The sequence below is a fragment of the Hipposideros armiger genome, unplaced genomic scaffold (assembly GCF_001890085.2).
Source record: "Hipposideros armiger isolate ML-2016 unplaced genomic scaffold, ASM189008v1 scaffold_186, whole genome shotgun sequence".
Lineage (NCBI taxonomy): Eukaryota > Metazoa > Chordata > Mammalia > Chiroptera > Hipposideridae > Hipposideros > Hipposideros armiger.
Genome location: NW_017731536.1, coordinates 2,910,554 through 2,933,364, shown reverse-complemented (window position 1 = coordinate 2,933,364; position 22,811 = coordinate 2,910,554). Strand labels below are relative to the sequence as shown.

Here is a 22,811-nt window from a genome sequence, read left to right as displayed (position 1 = left end):
AGACAAGTTGCTGTCCTTTTGTTCTTCAGTCTAGTTGTGGAGGACATCGCTTCACTGGCCCATGTTGGTATTATCATTGCGCTCTTCCCGGATGAGGCAAATCAGTTGCCGGCCTCTGGACAGCCGCTCACAGTGGGCTGCAGCAGGGGCTGCAGCCTGCACCATCGCCGGCGACTCATGGCAGCCCAGCTCTAGGTCGAGCTGCTGCTCACCATCTTAACTGTAGAGTGCAGTGTCACTGGCCCTCATGTGGGATCTGAACCGGGGCCCTGCTGCTCAGAGCTGGCATCCCAAGCCAGCCCTTAACCAACACGCCACTCGGCTGGCCCTGTCATTCTTTTTCTTAATTCACCCTAATTTATAGAGAAAAGTATAAAGGAATCTTAGTATAAAAAGCTATAAAGTGGGCCGGTCGAGTGGCTCAGTTGGTTAAGAGCTCGCTCAAGAGTTTGAGCTCTGAGCAACAGTGGTTCGATTCCCAGCCTGAGCTGAGCAGCCGCTGAGCTGTCAACAGGTGGCAGGATGGCTCCCCTTAAAAAAAAAGGCTATAAAGTGACTATACTGTACCTTGTAGGTCTGTGTGGGGAATATTAATAGAGGCTTCGTTTGTGGTGTTGCATATGCTTTTGACACCTTTTGTCACTTGGCTTGAGACTACCCTGCCCCTCAGTGCTGGTATTCGATGTGTCACCTTTAGAACCTTGCCACTGAACAGGTTTTGAGGTAGCAGGGTGCCACCTCATTGACAGAGTTAGGGATGGATTACATAGTTCATGAATTATTCTGGACTAAGATGAATCTCTGTAGGGAAGACCCAGAATCTAGAATTTTCTGAGATTGCTCACTCCTGGAATTCCTTGGACCCATATGTGTCGTCTTCAAGTATAGCCCATTTTTGCAGCCAAAAAATGACGTCTGCCAATTTTTTAGAAACACTAAGGCCTGTAGGACTAATCTAATCCTTTCTTACTGTAAACTGTTTTTGGCACCAGAGTAATCAGATTTTGTGAGAGCTTTTAGGCATGGTTGCAAAATCTTATTTAGATTCTTCAATAGTTTTTAACTTTTCACTCTATTAAAATTGCTTGTGAAGCAGAGGTCTGAAATAAAACCAAGATTAATTCAAGAGCAGAGTTTAAGTAATATGCTGTTTATTTTTCTTAATAAAATATTTTAAAACTACTTACACAACTGATTTTTCTTTCCACATGTTCCTAAATAATAGCAGCAAAACCAGAAAACACAACTGTGCTTAGTATTTTTTGGTTCATAGGCACCTGAGTATCCCCACACGAGGGTATGGTGCATGTGAACACATTCATAATACATGTCATGCTTGTCACTGAGAACTGCTGGCCCAGATGACTTTTCCCCATTTATAAACTGTTGTTTATTCCGTTGTTCCTCAGGATATCATGATAATGATAGATAATGCCTCTTGCCCTCAAAGGGCTTATTATGATCTCTCTGGAAACCAGTAAGCCTGTACAGTGAAGTACAGGAAAGCATGAACACAGCAGGAGTACCCCTCTCCTTGCCCGAGTTAGAGTGGAACAGGGTGAGTCACAAATTTCCTGGAAGAAGTGGCATACATTTATTTCATTTATGTTTCGAAAGGTAATCCATTCCCATGGTCCATATCACAGAAGGTACCAAAAGGACATTGAATGAAAGGTTTCCTTTCCACCCCTATTCCCCAGTCACCCCAGTACTCCTTTCAGGAGGCAGCCAAAGAGAAGTGACCTTTAAACCGATTCCTGAGCCAGAGGAAAGGGGGCTTGGGAATAAGAGAGGACTGGTCTAGGTAGGGGAACACCAGAAGGAAAGCCCAGTGGTGAGGAAGAACACGTCAAGCGTGAGAAACTGAGGAAGGGCGGAGGTTTGGGTGATTTGAGGGCTCTAAGGGGTTTTGACTTTGTCCTAATGTCAGTGGAAGCCATTGAAAGATTTTCATCAGAAAGGATGTGATCAGGTTTGGTATTCTAATTGCATCATATTGTTGTAGTCACTGTCCTTTAGCAGAATTGATTACTTCTTGACTACACAGTTTTTTATTTTGTTTTTTAAAATAATTCAGTTAACAGCACTTGTGTTTGTTTTTGTTTAATTTGTTGACAAAGACTTACAGACAGGTGCAAAAAATAAATCCTCTTTTGCAACCCAAAACTCATCGTTCAGTATGAGTTTTGATACATATAAGATGGAACATGATAAAAAAATTAATGCAGTTATATAAGATCAGATATACATGTTCTAGACAAGTAAAAAGTTAGAGCGTACATGGATACCCTCTAGCTGTGTGGGATGGTCAGGATTACAGGATCCTGGAAAGTATTTTGGAGGGCTTGGAATGTGAACAGAGCCCCAAAGGGGTTGGATGACTTAGAAGGGGAGCGAGCAAGACAGAATTCAGACAGTTTTGAGAAGAGCATGGAGGCAAGGACACAGCTCTGTGTGGGTGGGGGCCAGTGGGGTACTAGCCTGCCTAAAGGAAAGCCTTCATCACTGGGGCCTGTTGTGCGGGCTAGAGCCCTCCCTCGCTCTGGCAAGTGGTGAGGAAGAGATGGAGGAGCCATGGTGTTTGTAGATGGGATTTTAAAAAATTAGTTTTTTGGTTTGTTTTTTTTTTTTTGTCTGAAAAACAAAATATCCCTATTCAAAATTCAAAGGAGTCAAAGGTTATAAAAGTGGAAATTCTTCTGTCCTCCCTTGTGCCTAGTTCTCTTCCCCAGAGGCAACCGATCTTATCCGTTTTCTTAGATGTCCTTTTAAGGGATGTTGCCTGCTGTTGTAGTCCGTTTGGGCTGCTCGAACAAAATACTGCCAACTGGGTAGCTTATAAACAACAGGAATTTATGGCCCACATCTCTGGAGGTGGGAAGCCTGAGATCGTGGCACCAGCATGTTTGTGCGATGGCCCTCTTCTGGTTCATAGCTGGCACAGCCTCTGTTCTCACACGATGGAAGGGGCGAGCAAGCTTTCTGGGGTCTTTCTATTAAAAGGTTCTAATCCTGTTCATGAGGGTGCCACCCTCATGACCAAACCACCCCCAGAGGCCCACTTACTTATACAATATATCATCACTTTTGGGGGTTAGGATTTCAATATATGAATTTTGGGGAGGGGTCACAAGAATTCGGACCATAGAACATGCATATACAAACAAATACATATGTCCCCCTAATTTTAGACAAATAACAACATATTCTGCACTTTGTGCTTATTTTCATTGATTATATCTTGGAGAGCCTTCCATATATTAGCTTCCTTATCCTTTTTGATGGGACATAGCATATTATGGCTGAATATACCAAAATTAATACAGCAATATACTTTTACCATTTGGAATGCTTTCAGTGTGCTGTTATTACGTATGTTGCAGCAGTGAATAACCTCATACATATGGGTAGAAGTGATTTTTGTGCTGTGAATGAAGTATGACCAAATGGCTTCTATTAATTCTTCCAGTTTATGTTGGAAGGACATGAGAAACAAATGTTATAGGTTGGGAACAGATTTTAGGGAGCCCTGAAAGCGCTTCCTAACATAATTTCATGGTATTTCAGAGTAAACTGGTAACGCTGCTCAGGCCTAGTGGCCTGGAGTTTGAAGGGTGTGGGGGTTCTGACCACAGAGGGCTGAATGCGGGAATCAAAACCTGTCTGCCTGTGGCCCATTTTTAGCACACCTGTTAGAAAGCTGAGGATTAGAATTGTGATCTGCTGTAGGTTCTTGTTGAGTGGATTTGGTGAAAGGATTGTTTTAGAGAGGTTACTTATTAAGTAGGGTGAATGAATGATATAGATGGGAAAGAATGGGAAAGAAGAGAAACTTAGGGCAGGAAAACCAGAGGTGGGGCAGCTGCAGTCATGTAACCACCATGTCTGAAGTTCTGTGCCTGTATAGGAAACGGGAAGTCCTACATCCTTGTAAAAGTGATGTGTCCAGCTAACAGAACGTTATACAGAATAATATATTTAAGAAGTTCTTTTAAGTTAATGTTTGATTTGAGCATTAATACCTATTGAGCTTAGAGTTGTGGATTTGAGAGCAGTGCTGAGCAATACGAGGTCTGACATTTAAGTTCAAGAACTCATGCTAGAAAAAGTGCTACCCACCTCATTGTTGCATATCACTATGGTCACCTTCTAAGTACTCCCCTTGGGAAGCTATGCACCAATGCCAGTGCCTAGTCCACCCTTCAAAGCAATTTTGGAACTCTTTCTGGAATGGCCATCAGAGCTGTCGTCATATTACCCTTGATGTCCTCAAATGTCTTCCTTTCAATATTTCTTTTATCTTCAGGTAAAGAAAAAAGTCATTGAGGGCCAGATCAGGTGAATAGGGAGGGTGTTGCAATACAGTTATTTGTTTACTCACTAAAAATTCCCTCACAGGCAGTGCTGTGTGAGCTGGTGCATTGTTGTGATGCAATTGTTGGTGAAAAGTTCAGGTTGTCTAACTTTTTCACACAGCTTTTCAGCACTTCCAAATAGTAAACTTGGTTCACTATTTGTCCAGTTGGTGCAAATTCATAATGAATAATCCCTCTGATATAAAAAAAAAAGGTCAGCAATACTGTTGCAACAAGTTCACAAACTTAATTGTCAGACCTCATATAGTGACAGCTTGTATACTTATTAAGGAGAATCATTTCACTGAAAGATGCAGTGATTTGGGGTAAAGAGTAAAGAATGGAGGCAGTGAAGCCTGGTAGGAGGAGCATAGACCTTGGAGCCAGACCGAATTTGTCTTGCGTCTGAGCTCTACCACTTAACTAGCTTTGTGAACTTAGGCAAGCTGCTTCATCTCTCTGAGCCTGTAGGCGCTTCTCCAAAATGGAAATCAGAATACCTACCGTGTACATTTGTGGGAAGGATAAAACACCGTATGGCATGTAAAGTGTCTGACTTTCCTCTTTCAAGGAGTAAATACCATTAATTAAAAAAAAGAGGGGCGGCCGGGTGGCTCCGTTGGTTAGAGCGTGTGCTCTGAGCAACAGGGTTTCCAGTTCGGCTCCCACATAGGATGGTGGGGTGCGCCCTCCACAACTAGATTGAAGGAAAACAACTTGACTTGGAGCTGATGGGTCCTGGAAAAAAACACATTGTTCGCCGAAAAAACACATTGTTCCCCAATAAAGTTAAAAAAAGAAATAAATCATTATAAAAAAAACAAACAAAAACAAGAGCAAGGGCTCTTCTTGAGAGTCTAAAATATTGGAGGGATGAAAATAATCAGCAGACATATAACCAGTTTTCTGATGACGCTTTATCCTAATGATTAAAAACCCTGTGACTCTTTTGAATTAATCGTTCAGCTGTTTTAAAAATTAGGCCAGACACTGACTATAGTAATATTTGTGCTGATACAATGTCCTTTTTATAAAGGCTGCTTTTTAGAAACCTTACTGCGTTGTGGAAGTTGTATTATGTATAGTGAGCACTAGATGGTGCTCAAATAAGGCGAGAAGGCAGCGCTTAGCAGTCACACAGCCACTTAAACCCATCTTTCTGATACCACAGTAATTAATGCATGTTCATTTTTAGTACCTTAAATAAGAAAAGCACAAGGCAGGAAAAAAGATGAAAATAACAATCAGAAGTAACCGTTTTCAACCTTTTGGTGTTTATCCCTTCAGTCTTCTCATTTAAAAATGCATCATATGCTACACATCGCTTTACTCACACTTCTCTTATTTTCCTACAGCATAATTGTAAATGGTTATAGAATAGTCTGTCTTATGGCTGTCCATAATTTATTTAACTAACGGAATGTTTTGGCTGTTTCTTATTTTTCATGATTATGTATAAAACTCTGATGAACTGCCTTGTAGCTTAGTGTTTGTGCGTATCCCTAATTATATAAGTGGAGTCAGTTCTTAGTAGTTGATTTGCTGGTAAAATATCCTTTTTCAAAAAAATCACAAGTTGGACTGGCCAAGTGGTGCGTTGGTTAAGAGTTGGCTTGGGATGCCGCTCTGAGCAGCCGGGCCGGTTTGGATGCCACATGAGGGCCAGTGACACTGCCCTCTACAGCTAAGATGGTGAACAACAGCTCAACCTGGAGCTGGGCTGCTGTGAGTCGCCAGCAACGGCGTAGGCTGCAGCGGGCCTGCAGTGGGCTCCTGTGAGCTACCGTGAGGGGCCAGCAGCCAGTGTGAGCGGCCGTCCAGTGTCCGGCGACCCATCTGCCTCAGCCGGGAAGAGCGCAATGATCACAATACAAACATGGGCATTTGGGAACTGAGTCTAGTCTGCCGTAATTTACTAACTCTCTTATAATACGGAGAGATTTTACTCACATAGTTCACTTTATTGTGGTCAAATTTACACAACATAAAATTTACCATTTTAAGTGTATGATTCAGTGGCATGAAGTACTCCCAATGTTGTACAGTCATCACCACTGTACATTTCTAGAACTTTTCATCATTTCAAACAGAAACTTTGTACCCATTAAATAACTCCCATTTCTCCTTCCTCTAGCTGTCAGTAACAACCTCTAATCTACTCACTGTCTCTATGCATTTGCCTATTATAGGCACCTCATGTAAGTGGAATCATATAATATTTGTCATTTTGTATTTGGCTAATTTCACTTAGCATAATGTCCTCATGGTTCATCCATGTGAGAATTTTCTTCCTTTTTAGGCTGAATAATATCCATTTTAGATATGCACCACATCACTGTTTTTAAACTTCAGTTTGTTGTACTTTCTAAAAAATTCTTTTAAACGTCCTCTATATCTCTTCAGGATTGTTAGGTTCCATTTACCAGCCTGATTTTTCTTTTAGGGATCTCTCTCATATTATAAAAAATATATATTCATACATTCAGCTAAGAGGCTTGGCTAATGTAAACATCATCGTTAATTTAGCAGTTATTTATTGAGCACTTACTGTGTGCCAGGTGCTTGGCTCATTGCCTTAGGTGCATTTCCTCATTTAGTTCTCATTTGCTGTCAGTGAGGTAGGTACTGTTATTATTTCCGTATGAGAGAAAACTGAGACCTAGGGAGGTTATGCAAGGTCCAGCTAGTAGCTGGTGTGGACCAGATTTAAAACAGGTTTAGGTAGCTCCAGAGATGAATTCTGTTGGCCATCACGCTGCACAGTCTCCATTTAAAGTAGAATCACAGACCGAGCTTTAAATAATGGTTAGAACCGTAACATCAAATTATATGATAATCTTTGAGAAAAGAATCACCAGATTATATATTCACATCTTCAAGCACTTTCAAAGCAGTAGGTCATAACAGGTACTTTATGTTTGAGTGCCATTATTTATCATGTAAATTAATAATTATATTCTTTACAATTAATACACGCAAGCTGGTGGATAATCTGTCCAGTATTTTAACCTTGCCTTGAGTGGCGTGTGTCTGCTCTCTGTTTAAGGGGAGCTGCCTGAATGATCCTTTCTCAGTTTCTTGATCTGTTTCCTCAGTTGAGAAACAGGAAAAGAGACTTTTATTGAATTAGGTCACAAGTTTTTCACTGACAGAAACAATTAAGTGATGGTAAAATTACTTTTTTCTTTGAATTTTTGATGCCTGTCTCTACTTCTATATTTTTATTCTCTTTGGCACACTGTATGTGCACTTGCATTAGAACTTTTCAAGCTGAAGCCATCTGCTCTGTTATTGAGGTGGGCCTGGGATAACTACTAAACTCTTTTTCTAATTCTTTCATCATGGGTTTACGTGAACAGTGACCAAAATAGTGTACTAGGCCATTTTACTAATGGAATAAATGTTTTAGACTTTTTTTTGGCATCTTATTTTCTCAAATTGACGGACCAAAAGAAGTTCAGTTTTTATACCTTGAGTCAAAACTTTTATTTCCTGTTCTTTCATTTATACCTTTCTATGCAAAATCATTTTAGAAGATGCTTGAGTTTGCCCAGGGTTGATCTCTCCCTGAAACTAAAAGTTTACATGGGGGAAAATGTAACTAGCATTGTTTAAAACAGTAAAACAAGAGGGCAAGTAAGTTTTACTCCAAGTGCACCCTTCTTTCCTTTTCTCGCTGTGTTGGCTGGAATCTGAATTTGTAAGCCATTTTTTCTATTACTTTCTTGAGAAAATAAATATAGTATACCTTGCTTGGTACTTGCTGAAATTTTGACACTTTAATAGTTACAGTTCCTTTCATTTTGGCAGTTGAATGACAGCATATGGGATTGACTGTGAATCACATGAATATAAATACCTTTATGGTTCTGCTTGGTGCATTAAAAATTGCTATAATAAATTTATATGCAGTTTTTATCCTTTGACTTTTTCCTATGAATAGGCCCTTTTAAAACATTAACATTCCCACAGTTTAACCACTGAATGGGCTGATTCTAGTTCGTTTTGTGAATGATTTCTGTAATTCTCCCTTTGCTAAGTAAGGTAAGGAGAAAAAAGTCTTCAGAAATGCTTCCATACTTTTCTGAATGGTTTACTTGTTGATTTACCGAGGTTGTGTTTTAAACTGACAAACATTATATAATTTGTCAGAGTATGTATGTTGTGGGCTGAAAATGACATTATTAATATAAAATATCAATTTTTAAATCATTTTATGGCAACATTTTCAGTGAATGGGACATAAGCATTTTCAGTGTTTATTTTATGAACCTCATAATTATAGTTACTTTGATTGTTCAGCAAATCGATGTTCAAAAATCTATGTATAATTTTCCCAACAGCTTTCTGCCCATCTGCTTTTCATTGATAGATTTGAACTATATGTTTATCATCTTTCATTATTGAGATTCACATGTTAGATTGGTTTGCTTACAAGTAGAATAAAACCAGTATAATTACTGAAAGCTATAAATTAGGGAATATATAATTTAAATATTTAGCTTTCTAATCAAACTATAGTTTATGATTTCATACAAATTACAAAAAAGTCATCTAATTGTCCTACCATTTTCGTTATTAGGCTTAAAATTTTTCTGTTTTCTTCCAGTTATCATTCACATACATTTTACATGATTTTTTTGGGGGCGGCAGGGGACAAAATTACAAATCTTTATTGAGAGAATTTTAACAGTCAAATTTCCAACACAAGAACAGCCTGCATGGTTTCAGCTCATCTTTGTTTAAACCTGTGGTTGCTCTTCCCCTGCTTCCAGCATTTTCGTGGGCTCGAGATTTGACAGTCTGCACACACAGGCCCGGTCTTCAGATGAGCCGGTTCCTGTTGAGGAGCCTTTAGGGCCGGCCCTTGAACCATAGGTGCTCCTGCAGCTTCTCTCTCTTGATCAGGAGTAATGTCCTGACTCTTAGTTGGTGGCTTCTCTTGTTGATGTTGTTCATCACTGGGCTACCACAGACCCAACCGGCTGGGAAGATTTTTGATCATCTTATCTTTTTTTAGGTTTGAATGTTGACCTTGGTTGCTCACTCATATTTCCCAACTTAAAGTCCTTGGATGAGTGATCAGAGCACCTACCAATTAGTTGAGTCTCAGCCAACCAGAAGTAATTTTACATGATTTTAATCATAACATAGATGTAAGTTTTATAATGGGTAATATATGACCCAACTTCTTTTTTATGTATTTATAGAAGTTCCAAGTAGTTAGAGGTAGTATGATATGTGGGTTTGCTTTAATAAAAAGTAGCTAAATTAAAATTATTCATATTGAAAGAGGGTTAACTAGAAGTTAGATGGTATGTTTATTATAGTCTTAGCTTCTCTTTCTGTCACCTGTACAGTGAGGATACTCTTGTTTCCTCAACTTTTCAGGGATTTTAAAAGAAATCAAATGAAATAATCAGGTGAGAGAACTTTGAGTAGTATATAGGTCTATTCAAATTGCAAGTTATATCTAATCAACAGGTTTATTTGCAGATCAGCAATTACTATGCTAAAGTCTTTAAACACATGTCTTTTGTAGAAGGCTAAACAGTACTTTTCCCAGATCTCATCCCTTTTTGAAATACTTTGTTTAAAATATAACATAAAAGTCAGTTTCAACTCAATTTTAGCCACACAACCCCAAATTCTAAGTTAGAGTTCAAATTAATTAAGTTCTGCTAAGAGTGTACTTAGTGGCAATTTTTAGTTTTTAAAAATAAATTTTCTCTGTAGTGTAAACAGTTTTTAAAAATCTGATCTTATGTGAAACCTAAATACTTCTGTATTTGAGAGCATGATAATAAGACTTCTTAGTTTGCAGTGTTGTTCTGTTGGATTGTTGGAAAAGTCACGATGTATTTTTTCTATGTTTTTCGTTGCAAAAATGTGTCATGACTTTTCTGACAACCCAATACATCCAATTGGTAAGCTTCTTTTCTAAGATTATGTATTATTCAATCTCTTTTTTCATTCTTTAATCCCTGAGGGCCCCACCATGGCCTGGCAGTATCCATTGGGACCTCTTATGTTCCTTGAAAATCCAAAGTGTGGACAGATGCAGAACGAGACAGATGGGCTGGTAGAAAAGAAAAGAGACAGTCGAAAAAGGAAAAAAAAAAAAAGTTGGCTGTAGAAACTGCTATAGGGCACAAACACTTCTTGTGCTGTATCGTACTGGCTCCATCATACAGGGCACAGGGCATCAGTTAAGTTATCAGCTTAAGTGTGCTGCTTCCATACACCCCAGTGGTGAGTGTTTTACTTATCAATTGTAGCCTGTGTGACCTGTTATACCAGCTACTAACATATTGTCAATAACTCTTACATGTTTTTATGTGTGACAGTTATCAGGAATAGATATTTAGTTTCTGAGATGACCCATTTTGTATATTTATTTTGGTTTTGGAAACTTGAATTCTTAAACTACAAGCTTCATATGAAATTAACTTTTTTTCCCTACCAACAAATGTTCTTTCTTGTTTATTTGTCAGTTTTGGAAAACTGCTTGCCATCTGACAGTGGTACTGTGTTGATGAATGAAGCGATGCATGCTGTAACACTCAGCTCCAGTCATTTTATTTTTTTCATTCCTGAACTAATGGCAAGGTCTCCATGAGGCTGTGGTGGAGAGCACATCTCACCATCAAGGCCAGGGTTGTTTCTCTTCTCTTCTGTCACCTCGTGAATTGGGGCTGAGGACATTTGGAGGCATTTTCTGCATAAGTTGCTGATACAGTCAATTGTCTATTTTTATAATGAAAAAATATCCACAATTTTTTACTTCATATTTGCTAATTTTTTTTCTTTATCTATCACAACCGAACATTTCTTTATCTTTTTCACTATAACATTCTTGAAGTTAAGGCCAGAGTTGTTAGTCATATCAGAGGATTGTAACAGAATTTAGATCCAAAGAAGCTGTAAACTCTCTGTACAATAGTTCTTGATGTGCCTGCTCCGCATGTTATATAATACAAAAATTGATTGCCTGGTACAATGAAAGAATTTAGGTGGTGTTGAATAGAATTTGTTTTAAACTTACAGTGCTATGATAATAATTTGCCAGTTAGATGTCATATCCTTTATGAATTTGTATCGGCCATTTTAGAGGAAAAAAAAATCTGTATTTGTCATAAAGGTTCTTATGCTTGCTTAATGTCAACACACGCTTATCTGATTATAAAGATCACTGGATTTGGTGTAAAAAGATGTGGGTTTGTAATTTTGCAAATTTAGGAATATATGTGGGCTCATAAGCCACGGTTATATACTTTTGGTGGGAATGGTAATTGGTTAAATCTTTCTGGAATGTAACTTGCAGTGCTCATCAGAACAAAAGTGTTCATTGACTTAGCAGTTCTACTGCCAGAGTTTATGTTAGGGAAATAATTGGACAAGTTTGGAAATACATGTAGAAAGATATATGTGTAAAGACGTCCATTGCAGTGTTTATGATAGCAGAAAATTGCTAACAATCTAAATGTCCGCTAGTAAGGAGACTGGATAAATAAACAGCAATGGTGCATCTGCACACTGAAACAATGTACAGTCATTAAAAGCAATCCTATGTTCATAGACATGAAAAAAGGTCCACAGTGTACTATAAGTGGTTAAAGCCAGGTGTAAAACCATTCATGGAGCATAATCTTATTCAAGCAAAATCATGTATATGTGTGCATTTTTAAAATGTGTATATTTATGTAACTCTTGCATAGCTTGCATAGCTTCATTCTTATGATTCAATTTTTAGGCTTGTTATTTTGAAATAATTACAGGCACAGGAGGTTGCAAAAAATGTTCAGGGAGGTCCCTTGCATCTTCTCTCAGTCTCCCCCAACAGTAACATGCTGCATAACTGTAGCTCGGTACAAAACCAGGAAGTTGACATTGGTACACTCCACAAAGGTTATTGTGATTTCAACAGTTATACATGTGCTCATTTTGTGTGTGTCTATGTATGCTGTACAGTTTTATCACACTTGTAGACTGGTGTAACCACCACAGTCAGGATACTTAACTCTTTCATCCAACAAGGCTCCCCTGTGCTTTCTCTTTATAGCCACACCCGTTCTTTCCCCCCTCACCATCTCTAACCCCTGGCAGCTGCTAATCAGGTTTCCATCTCTATAATTTTGTTATTTCAGGAAAGCCGTTATGTAAGTGGAATACTACAGTATGTAACATTTTGAGATTGGCTCTTTTCACTCAGCATAGTGCCCTTGAGATCCTTTCAAGTTGTTGTGTATATCAGTTCATTCCATTTTATTGCTGAGCAGTATTCTGTGTTTTATGTACCTTAGTTTGTCTAAACAGTGACCCATTGAAGGACATTTGGATTGTTTCCAGTTTTTGGCTATAATGAATAAAGCTGCTATGAACATTGGTGTGCAGGTCTTTTTGCGCGAACATAAGTTTTTATTTCTTTGAGATAAATGCTCAAGAGTGCAGTTGCTGGGTATGGTAAGCGCATGTGTAGCCGTGTATGAAACTGCTGAACTGTTTTCCAGAGTGGCTGTATCATTTTACATTCCCACCAGTAATGTATGTGGGGTCCAGTTTCTCTGCACCCTTGCCAGCACTTAATGTTGTCACTCTTTTTTTTATTTTAGCAGTTATGATAGGTGTGTCGTGTTACCTCATGGTGGTTTTAGCATGTTTCATTTTTACAATAATAGAATATACAAACCATTTCCTTTTAAAAAGAAAAATCACCTAGATTTAAGTTTCTGTTCTGCCACTTATTAAAAGTTACCGAGAACTTTTGTTAGGTGAATAAGGAATGTTGATATCCTTCGTAATCCACTAGGGTTATACTTTAGCGTAGTAAAACATTCATGTAAATAAAATCAAAGCAGGTCACTTATACTTGTTTGATACAGCTGTTTGAGACTATTTCAAAGTGTAAAAATACTCTAAAAGTTACTAAATTATGTTTTATACTTCCCTTCTGTTCCATGAGAGGGAAGACTGGCTAATTACTTGTAAAAGGTATTAAGGAATAAATATATGCAAATTTGACAATTTATTACTTGTGGTTTTGCTTTCTTGTTGTCTGTCGGGTGAGGGAACTCACATTTATTGAGCTATGTGCTTGGCACTTTCCATATGTTGCCATGTAGTTCTTACAGCTGCCCTCTGAGATGGTGGCATCCTTACCACCATTTTACAGATGAGGAAACTGAGAGTGTCAAATTAAGTAATTTGTCTAGGTCATGCCAATAGGGAATGAGAAAGCTGGAATTTAGGGATGTGGCTTCAAACTCTGTACTCTTTCTTTACACCAGGGTGTCCGTTGCTTTCAGTGTAAGCCATGTGATTGGACATCCACAAGGCCAGTGTGGATGAGCTTGTTAATTGATGGTAGCGGTCAGGTTGAGAGGTGGCACGCTGGTGCGTAAGGATTGAAAATGACCAGCCTGTGAGTCCAGTGGATGCAGAGATGTTTCACATTCTTATTCGTATTCCTTCCTAGTGTTCCAGTTGGTATCTGACTTTAGTGGAAAGAAACTAGAATTTTTAAGATTATCGACTTGACTGTGTTCTGCTTTAGTAACCATTAGTTAGTGGTTTATCCAAGTTTGCTGGCCCAATACTTGGCAGCAGTGGTTAATTATAGTGTTGTAATACATGGTTAGGCTTTATCATATGTACCATAGAGGCATTGTTATTATTAACATCATAGAGGCATTATTATTATTATTAACATCTCCCCCTCCCCCCCAAAAAAAACTCAAGATGGCTGTAGCCAGGGTCAGACATTTAACCACTGTATACCTGGGGCGCCTAGCTGCTGCTTCAAGTGTCTGTTAGTGTATGTTTTTTATTCTGTGCTTAATGGCTTCCCATTTTATGTAAGATAAAATTCAGGCTCCTTAACATGACATTAAGGTTCGTCACGCTTTTGCTCTATTTTACCTGCATTTTCCAGTTTCCTAACTTTGTGATGATGTATGTATGTTGGTGCACTCAGCAGAGGTGGCATAGATTACATTGGTTATGTGAGATATAACAGAAAGAATTCAGCTGTATTATTAGTATTTATTGGGCAATGTTGTTGCTTAAGCAGTCATATTAGAAGCATGTGGAGAGAGTGAAGCTGAGGCGGATGACAGATCTCTTCTGAGGGAGATTCTCTTCATGAAATCAGTAAGGGAGGGAACAGACTATAGCCCAGAGATTACAGTGGTAATGTTTAAAAACTTCTCTATAGTTGTGAAAATTTTAACAACTTCCTCGCTGAATTACTTTCAGGGAAGAAGCCCTGAAGGTTCTTAAAACTGGAAAAATCCCTAGACTGGCTTCGCATTTTTTTGTGACGTATGTGTGTGTTGTTCTTGGGCGTTGGGCCTAGGTCTCCAGTCCCACCCGTCTCATTGTTCGCTGGGCTGTCACCAGCCAGCTGCAGCTCCTGCTCTGTGACTCCATCTGTTTACGTTGCTGCTGGAATGATAGAGTGGCCAAGCCCTGAGAAGGAAGAACCTGATAGGCTGTTGCTTACAAGGATTGCTTCAGACAGAGCCATTGGATCAATATGGTTGTTTATCTAGATTTAGCTCATTTAGCAAAAGTTTGATTAAGAGATTACTAGTTTTAAGTATTTATCCCTAGCCTCCCATTATTGACATTTTCAAATTGACCTGGAGTGGTGGAGTTTATGTACGCATATATTAAGTGTGAAGTATTCTGTGTGGTACTAATTTATTTAACCTGTATCGGGATGAATACCTGACTGCTGCCATTTTGCCCCGTTTGCATGCTTCCAGTGCCCCAAATCTGTCTTCAGAAACACCATTCGGTTTCTAATTGTAATTATCTTGGAAACATTGGCATATTCTGCAGCCCCATTTTAGTTTTATTTACTGCAAATGATGATTTGTTAGTTGCCTGCTGCCAGAACATCTGAGCTCATTTGTTTAACTAAAGCAGTGCTGTGCATAGATGCCTATAACATGCAGCAACAGTTACCAGCCATCCCAGTTGCTTGCCACCTCATTTTAGCTCTAAATCAAGCAAATAGGAAAGAAGATTATTCTTAAAATGTTCCAAGAAGTTTAGAAAATTGGAGGATGGAGGGATGGGAGGAAAGGAATTCTATTATAAGTGTGTTGCTTTTGGCAGGGATGTGCCTGGCTGATTTTCTTTGTAGAAATAAGTAACGCTTCAGAGTGCAGAAATTGCAGGGACATTGCAACAAACAGAGATCTGTGAATCCTTTATTTGATGTGTAATTACCAAGTGTTTTTCTTCCAGCTGAGCCACTGGACCAGGCATGGTGGGAGATGCATGGGTGGATGAGACATTGTCCCTGTTCTCACGGAGTTTATAGTGTGGGCATCCCAGATGCTTCTGACTCGAGGTAGTGATTGTTGAGGAGGCAGTTGTCTTGCTGCTGTCTCAGATGGTGGCCGTGTTTACAGGACTCGGGCCTGACAGGCCTAAGCACAGAATGGCGGGTGCTGGCTGGCTCGCCACAAGAGGGAGCCTTCCAAGAGAGGTGGGATAATGCCCAGCTGTTTCTGACCTCTTCACATTAAATGACAAGAAATCAGACTGCTTCAAAAAGATATATTATTTTTCATTTGGAAACAAATAAATGCCTTTAACAATATTTTAATAAAAATTTAAACTTGAGGACGGATCTTGCCTTAAGAGCTGGAGAGTGTGAAGGATTTCTTGAATGATGGGGAAATAGTTAACTTTCCCTCTGGTAATGAAGTGTCTGACAAAGGCATTTATTCATTCAGTGCATTTTTCTTAAGTGCCTGTGTTGTGCCAGTCTGGGAACGCTGTGATGAACAAGGAACCCACAATCTGGGGGCGGGGCACAGACAAATAACTGGGCAACCTTGCTACCGTGTGCCCAGTTTTAAGATTGGGTGCTTTTGAGGCAGAATAGGCTTCACACCTAGTGTTAGGTGATCAAAGAAGGCTCCTGGAAGAAGCCATGTGCAATCCAACCTCACTGATACATGTTGGAATTCATCCTTTTTTAAGGCTAATATTGTATTAACAAATCAGGACCCTCTTTTCGTTTTTGTTTTGGGAACACTCAATACCTTTCTGTTGAGAACAAGTTGAGAAACTGAACTCCGTTCTCCAGCCATCTAGTTTATTTCCCCAGGCTTGTAGTTTGCCATTCTCCAGCATTGATTAACCTCCGCTTCCCCGAATGTGCCAGGCTTTCTGTGACTGCCATGCCTTTGCATCTGCTACTCCTTGTGTCTGGAAAGCCTTCCCCTTTTGTCTGCCTGACAGATTTCTCTGGCTCCTTCAGAACAGAAAGTTTCTTCCTCCAGGATGTCTTCCTTGACTTCCTAGCATAGGTTGGGTGCACCTCCCATGAGCTCATGCACAGGTCTGGGCTTAATCACCATACTTCCCCTGCACTGAGCAGTCTGTTTGCTGCTTCGTTCCTCTGTGTAGCCTGGAGACAGAGACAGCATCTTTCAAAGAGCCCAGCATGTCCTGGGCAGCCAGGCGATAGTTGTTGAATAAAGAAATTCAGAAGCTTTTGAAGGTTGTAGCCACATGTATATAGTTGAAGCTCTTGGTTCCAGCCAGTTTTAAGAGAGTGTTATTGACTGAAGAAAGTAGAAGCAGCAGTGAAGCAGATTTTATGCATGTGGTCTAGTTATTAACCTCATAAAGCTCTTTACAGTCTTTTGCATTTTATACCTCTTCACATTTTTTTTTTGCCTGAGTAACCAATAAACTGAGTAATTCACAGTTCCCACTTCTTGCCAACTACTAATGTGTATTATTAAATCTGACCAGAGTGATTTATTAATTGGAACTCTTTTGGTTATTAACAAAAATCAATTTGATTTAACATATGCCAGAAAGAGGGGCTTATGTGATGCAGAGACAGGAATGTCTCATAGAATCCAGGATCAGACACAGCTAGGCTCGGGGAGAACTGGTCCCAAGGTTCGGAAGGCCAACAGGAATCCTGAGAGTGCCTCCTGTTCATTGCTGCTTCTTATTCGTCTTTCTTACTAGCCAGCTTTCTCTGCTGCTCATCGGGTGGAGGATGGCTCCCCATGACCCTCAGCTTTGCAGCCAAGGTCCAGCCATAGGAAAACTTGTCTTTCTACCTCAATTCCAAATTCCCCAAGACTGGTGTGGCTTACATTAGATGTCAACCCCTGATCCAGTCAGCTGTGGCCATGGAGTGAGTGGGGCTATGCTGAGCAAGCCTGCTTGCCTCTGCTCACCCCTGAGGGGGAGATGGGAAGATAGAAGGAAGGGATTGGAGGACGGAGAGAGACTTGAAAGGCACGCAGACACTAAAAATATCTAATACGGTGATAATGGCTTATTTCTAGGTTATTTTGGCTGAAAAAAATTTAATCTTAGACAAAGCTAAAAAATTACACTTTGAAAAGTTATTTATCTTTTAAACTATAAATATAATTTGAAATTCTTAAGGTAATGGCATATCCACTGAAGTAATTAGTGGGTCTTAAGCTCTGTTTGTATGTATGTATGTATGTATGTATAATGCTTCTTATACATGATACTGTCTTCAGTTGCTGGGAGACAGGTTCTAGAACGACTCTAACAGAAATACGAGTATAAGGTGAGACATAACATATAATTGAAAGTTTTATAGTGGCTACATTAAAAATGTAACATGAAACGGGAGAAATTAATTTTAATAATATATTTAACCCAGCACATCCCAAATATTATAACTCCATGAACTTAAGGATTAATAATGAAGTATTTTTCATTTGTTTTAAGTCTTTGAAATCTGATGTGCATTTTATATTCCAGCACATCTCAATTTGGACTGGCCACATTTCACGCTACATGTAGCCAGTGGTTGCCGTGCTGGACAGCGCAGTTCTAGAGCTAGCTAAAGCTATTAGTGTCCTTTCACGGTTTCTCTAAAGTTTTCTTGTCAGAAGCCTGAATGCTTATGGATCTTCTGTTTTTTAAAAGTGTGCTTCATCAACAACAGCAATGAACCCTAGGAGGCAGGGATTTTTGAAGTAGCCATAGAAGAGTTATCATGTGGAGGATTTGCTGTGCCATATGTGTTGGTAGAAAAGAACACATAAATTTTAACCCAGTCACCCGACTCTGAAGCTGGTTCTTGTTCTTCCTATACCTTCGATTCCTGGAATGTTAAACTCCGTGGAAGTCTCAATTTGCTTATCTATGTTTCTTCCTTTCTTCCCTTTCACTCCCATTAGAATGGATGGGTGGTGGGACAGAGGGAGGGGAGGAAAGGAAAGGAAGCGAAGGAAGGCAAGCCCTGTCTCCTAAAAATACTAGCATTTTTCTAAATAACTGTAACCCCCATGATCAGTACGACCCTTACAGATGGGCAGATGGGGCCCCTGCCTTTTGCTCTGTATTTTGGAGTGCCTTTATTGAATTTTTCTAAGTTCCCCCAACCCCACCCTTCCTCCCTGTCCCAGTCAATGCCTGGAAGACAGGGTGCCCTCAGCCCTTCTGTTTTCAGAATCTCATATTGAGAATTATCGTAAATTTCCTAAATACATTGAAAATAGAAGCTTCATTTTATTTTGCTGATTTTGTTGTTCACTGCTGTATACGATATTTTTCTTCTGAGTTATTTTTCTCTTTATTTTTATATATTCCTTTAACTGATGAGTGCGTACTTATTTAGTGTTGTAATTATTAATTATCTTTTTTCTATCTCTCCAGTACTGAGTTGAAGCTCTTGGAAGAGGCAACTGTTTCAGTTTGCAGGTCTTTAGGTAAGCAGGAAAAGTGGACGTGTGTGTATGTATGTGTGCATATGTATAGATAGTAGATGTGTGTGGGCATTTATTTGAAAATTTCTGTTATCAATTTTGGTAGTGTAATATTAATTGCAGTAATGAAGTAATGTATTCTTGATGATAATAATAGGAATAATAATAGCTTCCATTCGTGGTGCTCACTGATGCGACTAGACCAGGGGTCGGCAAACGGCGGCTCTTTGGGTATGTACATGTGGTTCTGAAGTAAAATTGAAAATGAAAATAAAACTATCATAGTTTCATTTATAAAATTTTTAAAGGATATTATTCACATAATGATGATATCATTTGTTTTATGGCTCTCGAATAATTTTTAAATTGTTGTGAGGGACAGGATTGGCTCTTCCATCGCAGAAGTTTGCCAGCCCCTGCACTAGACTGTACCATTCAGTCATTAGCAATAAGACACATGTGTGGTTAATTTACAGTAGTGGTAATAGACTCTGCAAAGCCATAGACTCTCCTTCATCTTATTCTTTTTGTGAATTTTGAAATGTGGAGAAAAAACAAACTATTAAGTTAGTTTTGTAGTTGCATAGACAATTCATATAAAATATACCATCATTCGTCTTGTGATTGGCCAACTGCACTGACTGTATTTCTTTTGTTGGCGTGTTAACCCGAGTAATTATCCCTCATTAATAAGAAAATGTATTAGGAAGCTTCTTGAATTAGTAATAACAACTTGATGTTATGGTACAGTGTATGGGTTGTGGAATCATTTTATCTTCATTTCAGCTCTGCTACTTATTAGCTGAGCCTTAATTTCCTCATCTAAATTTCGGTGTTCTCGTGAAGAAAAAAATCAGATAACATATGAAATATCCAGTATAATGCCTAGCATTTTGTCATTCATTATTCACCATTTATATCAACAAATGTCACTTTTTTGGGGTTTTGTTTCTCAAATGCCTTACTTTCAAGTTGGTAGCAATTGGAATGTTATGCTTTTCAAAATGTAAATAATTATACTTACATTGCATCGTTGCTTTGAAAATTAGAGATAATGTATCTTTAAAATGCCAAATGTACAGGAGCTTCATAAATGATAATGACACTCTGTTTTTAAATCAAACTATATGAATAAGCGCCCTGTAAGCTATATGGCTAACTCCCGTATAGGTTAGTTTGCCATAGTCTTTGATGAAATAGTTTTGCTTTTAAAAATAAATTACGTTGGTAATGATAGAAGTGTTATTATAGTAGTTGCCTTGAATTTTGCAGTTACAACCATAGATTAGAGGATTTTGTGCTAAATATAAGTGGCTTTCAAAAACTTATGTGGCTGTTTGATGCTGAAAATTAAAGAATTTTATGTAACAATGTTATCAATGCAGTTATGATGATGATGGCTTTTAAAATGACTTTGGATTTTTATAAAATGATGTTTTAAATTGGAAGTAATATTTACTATATATAATGGAAAGCATACTAAAATGCGAAAAAGGCAGTTATTGCTCATAATTTCACAATCCTGACAGAGCCATTGTTAATATTTTTGTGTGTTGCCTTCTGTTATTTATTTTTTGGATATACATTTATATACTGTCTACACACACATACACAATTATTTTAATATGTATTTTCCACTTGACATATATTTGTATCATTAGATGTTTAAAAATACTTTTGGGAACAGCAATAAAAAAGATGTCAAAAAATCCAACAGTACAGTGGTACAGTTAAAAAAATCTTTCCATATTAAAAAGAGGAAATCACTGCTAATCGTTTGTGATAAGATTTTTTTTCAGAGTATTCTATATGTATAGGTTTATATGCACAATTTTATATGTGTTATTATTTATATGTTTTTTCCATTCACCAGTATTCAGGAACTTCTTTTCACATCAATAAATATATAAACGTACATCAACTTTTAAGGGCTGTGTGGCTATATGATAATTCTCTTCATTTAACTGTCTGAAAATGTTTTTATTTTTCATTCACTTTTGGAGGGTACATTAGCTGTGTGTAGAATTCTAGGTTGGAATTAATTTCTTTTTCATACTTTAAAAATATCATTGTTATTTTTCTGGCTCTCATTTTTGTTGAGATGAAAGCTATCAATCTTACATTTTTTTCCCTTTGAAAATGATGGAATTTTTTTCTTCAGATGCTTTTAAGTTTTTCTCTTTGCCCTTTGGTTGTTAGCATTTTAGAATGATATGCTGAGGAGTGGTTTTCTTTGTGGTTTTTTTTGCTGCTTCAGGTTTGTAGAGCTTCTGAAATCTGTGGGTTGGTGTCTTTCATCAGTTTTGTAACCTTCTCAGCCATTATTGGTTTATACATTGTTTCTTTCCTATTCTGTCTCTCCTCTCCTCTGGGACCTCTGTTATACTTCTGTTAACATTTTCATTTTGTCTCATATGCCTGTGAGAGTGTGTGTGTGTGTGTGTGTGTGTGTGTGTGTGTGTGTGTGTAGTTTACATTCTTTTTTTCTCTCTGACCTTCACGAGTTTGTTTTATTTTAACTTGTCTTTACTAATCTTTTTTTCTGTTGTATGTCATCTCCTTTTAAACCCATCTATTGAGATTTTAAAAAATAATTTAATTTTAGACTAGCTTCAGATTTACAGGAAAGTTGAGAAGCTATATAGAGAGAGTTCCCATATAACTCATCAGTTTCTATTATTAACATCTTACATTAATATGGTACATTTGTCACAACTAAAACATTAACATTGGGATACATTACTATAACTAAGCTCAACACTTTATTCCGATTTCACTAGTTTTGTCCTAATATCCTCTTCCTTTTCCAGGATCTCATCCAGGATACCACATTATAGTTAGTCATCATGTCTCCTTAGCCTCCTCTGGTCTGCAACAGTTTCTCAGATTTTGTTTATTTTTCATGATTTTTAGAGTTTTGAGGAGTACTGGTAGAGTATTTTTCAGAATGTTCCTCAATTTGAGTTTGTTTGATGTTTTTCTCATGGTTACACAGGGGTAATGGGGTCTGTAGAAGAAGACCACAGAGGTAAAGGTAAAGTACTGTTCTTAACACATCATATCAGGGGTACATGTTATTAACATGAGCTATCACTGATGATGTTGACCTTGATTACTTGGCCAGGGTTGTGTTTGTCAAGTTTCTCCATTGTAAAGTCGCCCGCCACCCTCCTCTTTGCCTTCATATTTGAAGGAGAGTTTTTCTGGATACAGAATTCTTGGTTGACAATTGTTTTTCTTTTATTCTTTTGTATCATTCCATTGCCCTCCAGCCTCCTTTCTTTCAAATGGGAAGTCCACTATTGAATTTATTGTTTCTCCCTTGTAAATGATGAGTGTTTTTGTTTGTTTTTGCTGCTTACAAGATATTCTCTTTATCTTAAATTTTTTTAATTTATTTTTTATTCTACTTGGCGTTTGTTGATAGATACATAGATTAATGTTTTGTATCAATTTTGGGAAGTTTGTGGCCATTATTAATTTTTTTAAAAGATTTTTATTGGGGAATTGGGGGGATGGGAACAGCCCTGGGGAATTGGGGGAAGGGGAACAGACAAGTTGCTGTCCTTTTTTTCTTCAGTCTAGTTGTGGAGGACGTTGCTTCACTGGCCCAAGTTGGCACCACCACTGTGCTCTTCCCGGGCGAGGCAGATCAGTCGCCGGCTTCTGGACGGCCGCTCACTGCGGCTGCTGGCCGCTCACGCTGGCTGCTGGCTACACACGGTAG

General features: G+C 38.4%; 1 protein-coding gene across 4 annotated transcripts in view; it reads left to right on the top strand.

Annotated features, from left to right (window-relative positions):
* DYM (dymeclin) overlaps window positions 1–22,811 on the top strand; it is a 296,439-nt gene that overhangs the window by 19,575 nt on the left and 254,053 nt on the right. For all 4 annotated transcript variants that reach the window (XM_019652741.1, XM_019652742.1, XM_019652744.1 and 1 more), the window contains exon 3: window positions 19,035–19,087. In XM_019652741.1, the coding sequence (XP_019508286.1) occupies window positions 19,035–19,087 (53 nt within the window). The remainder of the gene's footprint in view (window positions 1–19,034; window positions 19,088–22,811) is intronic.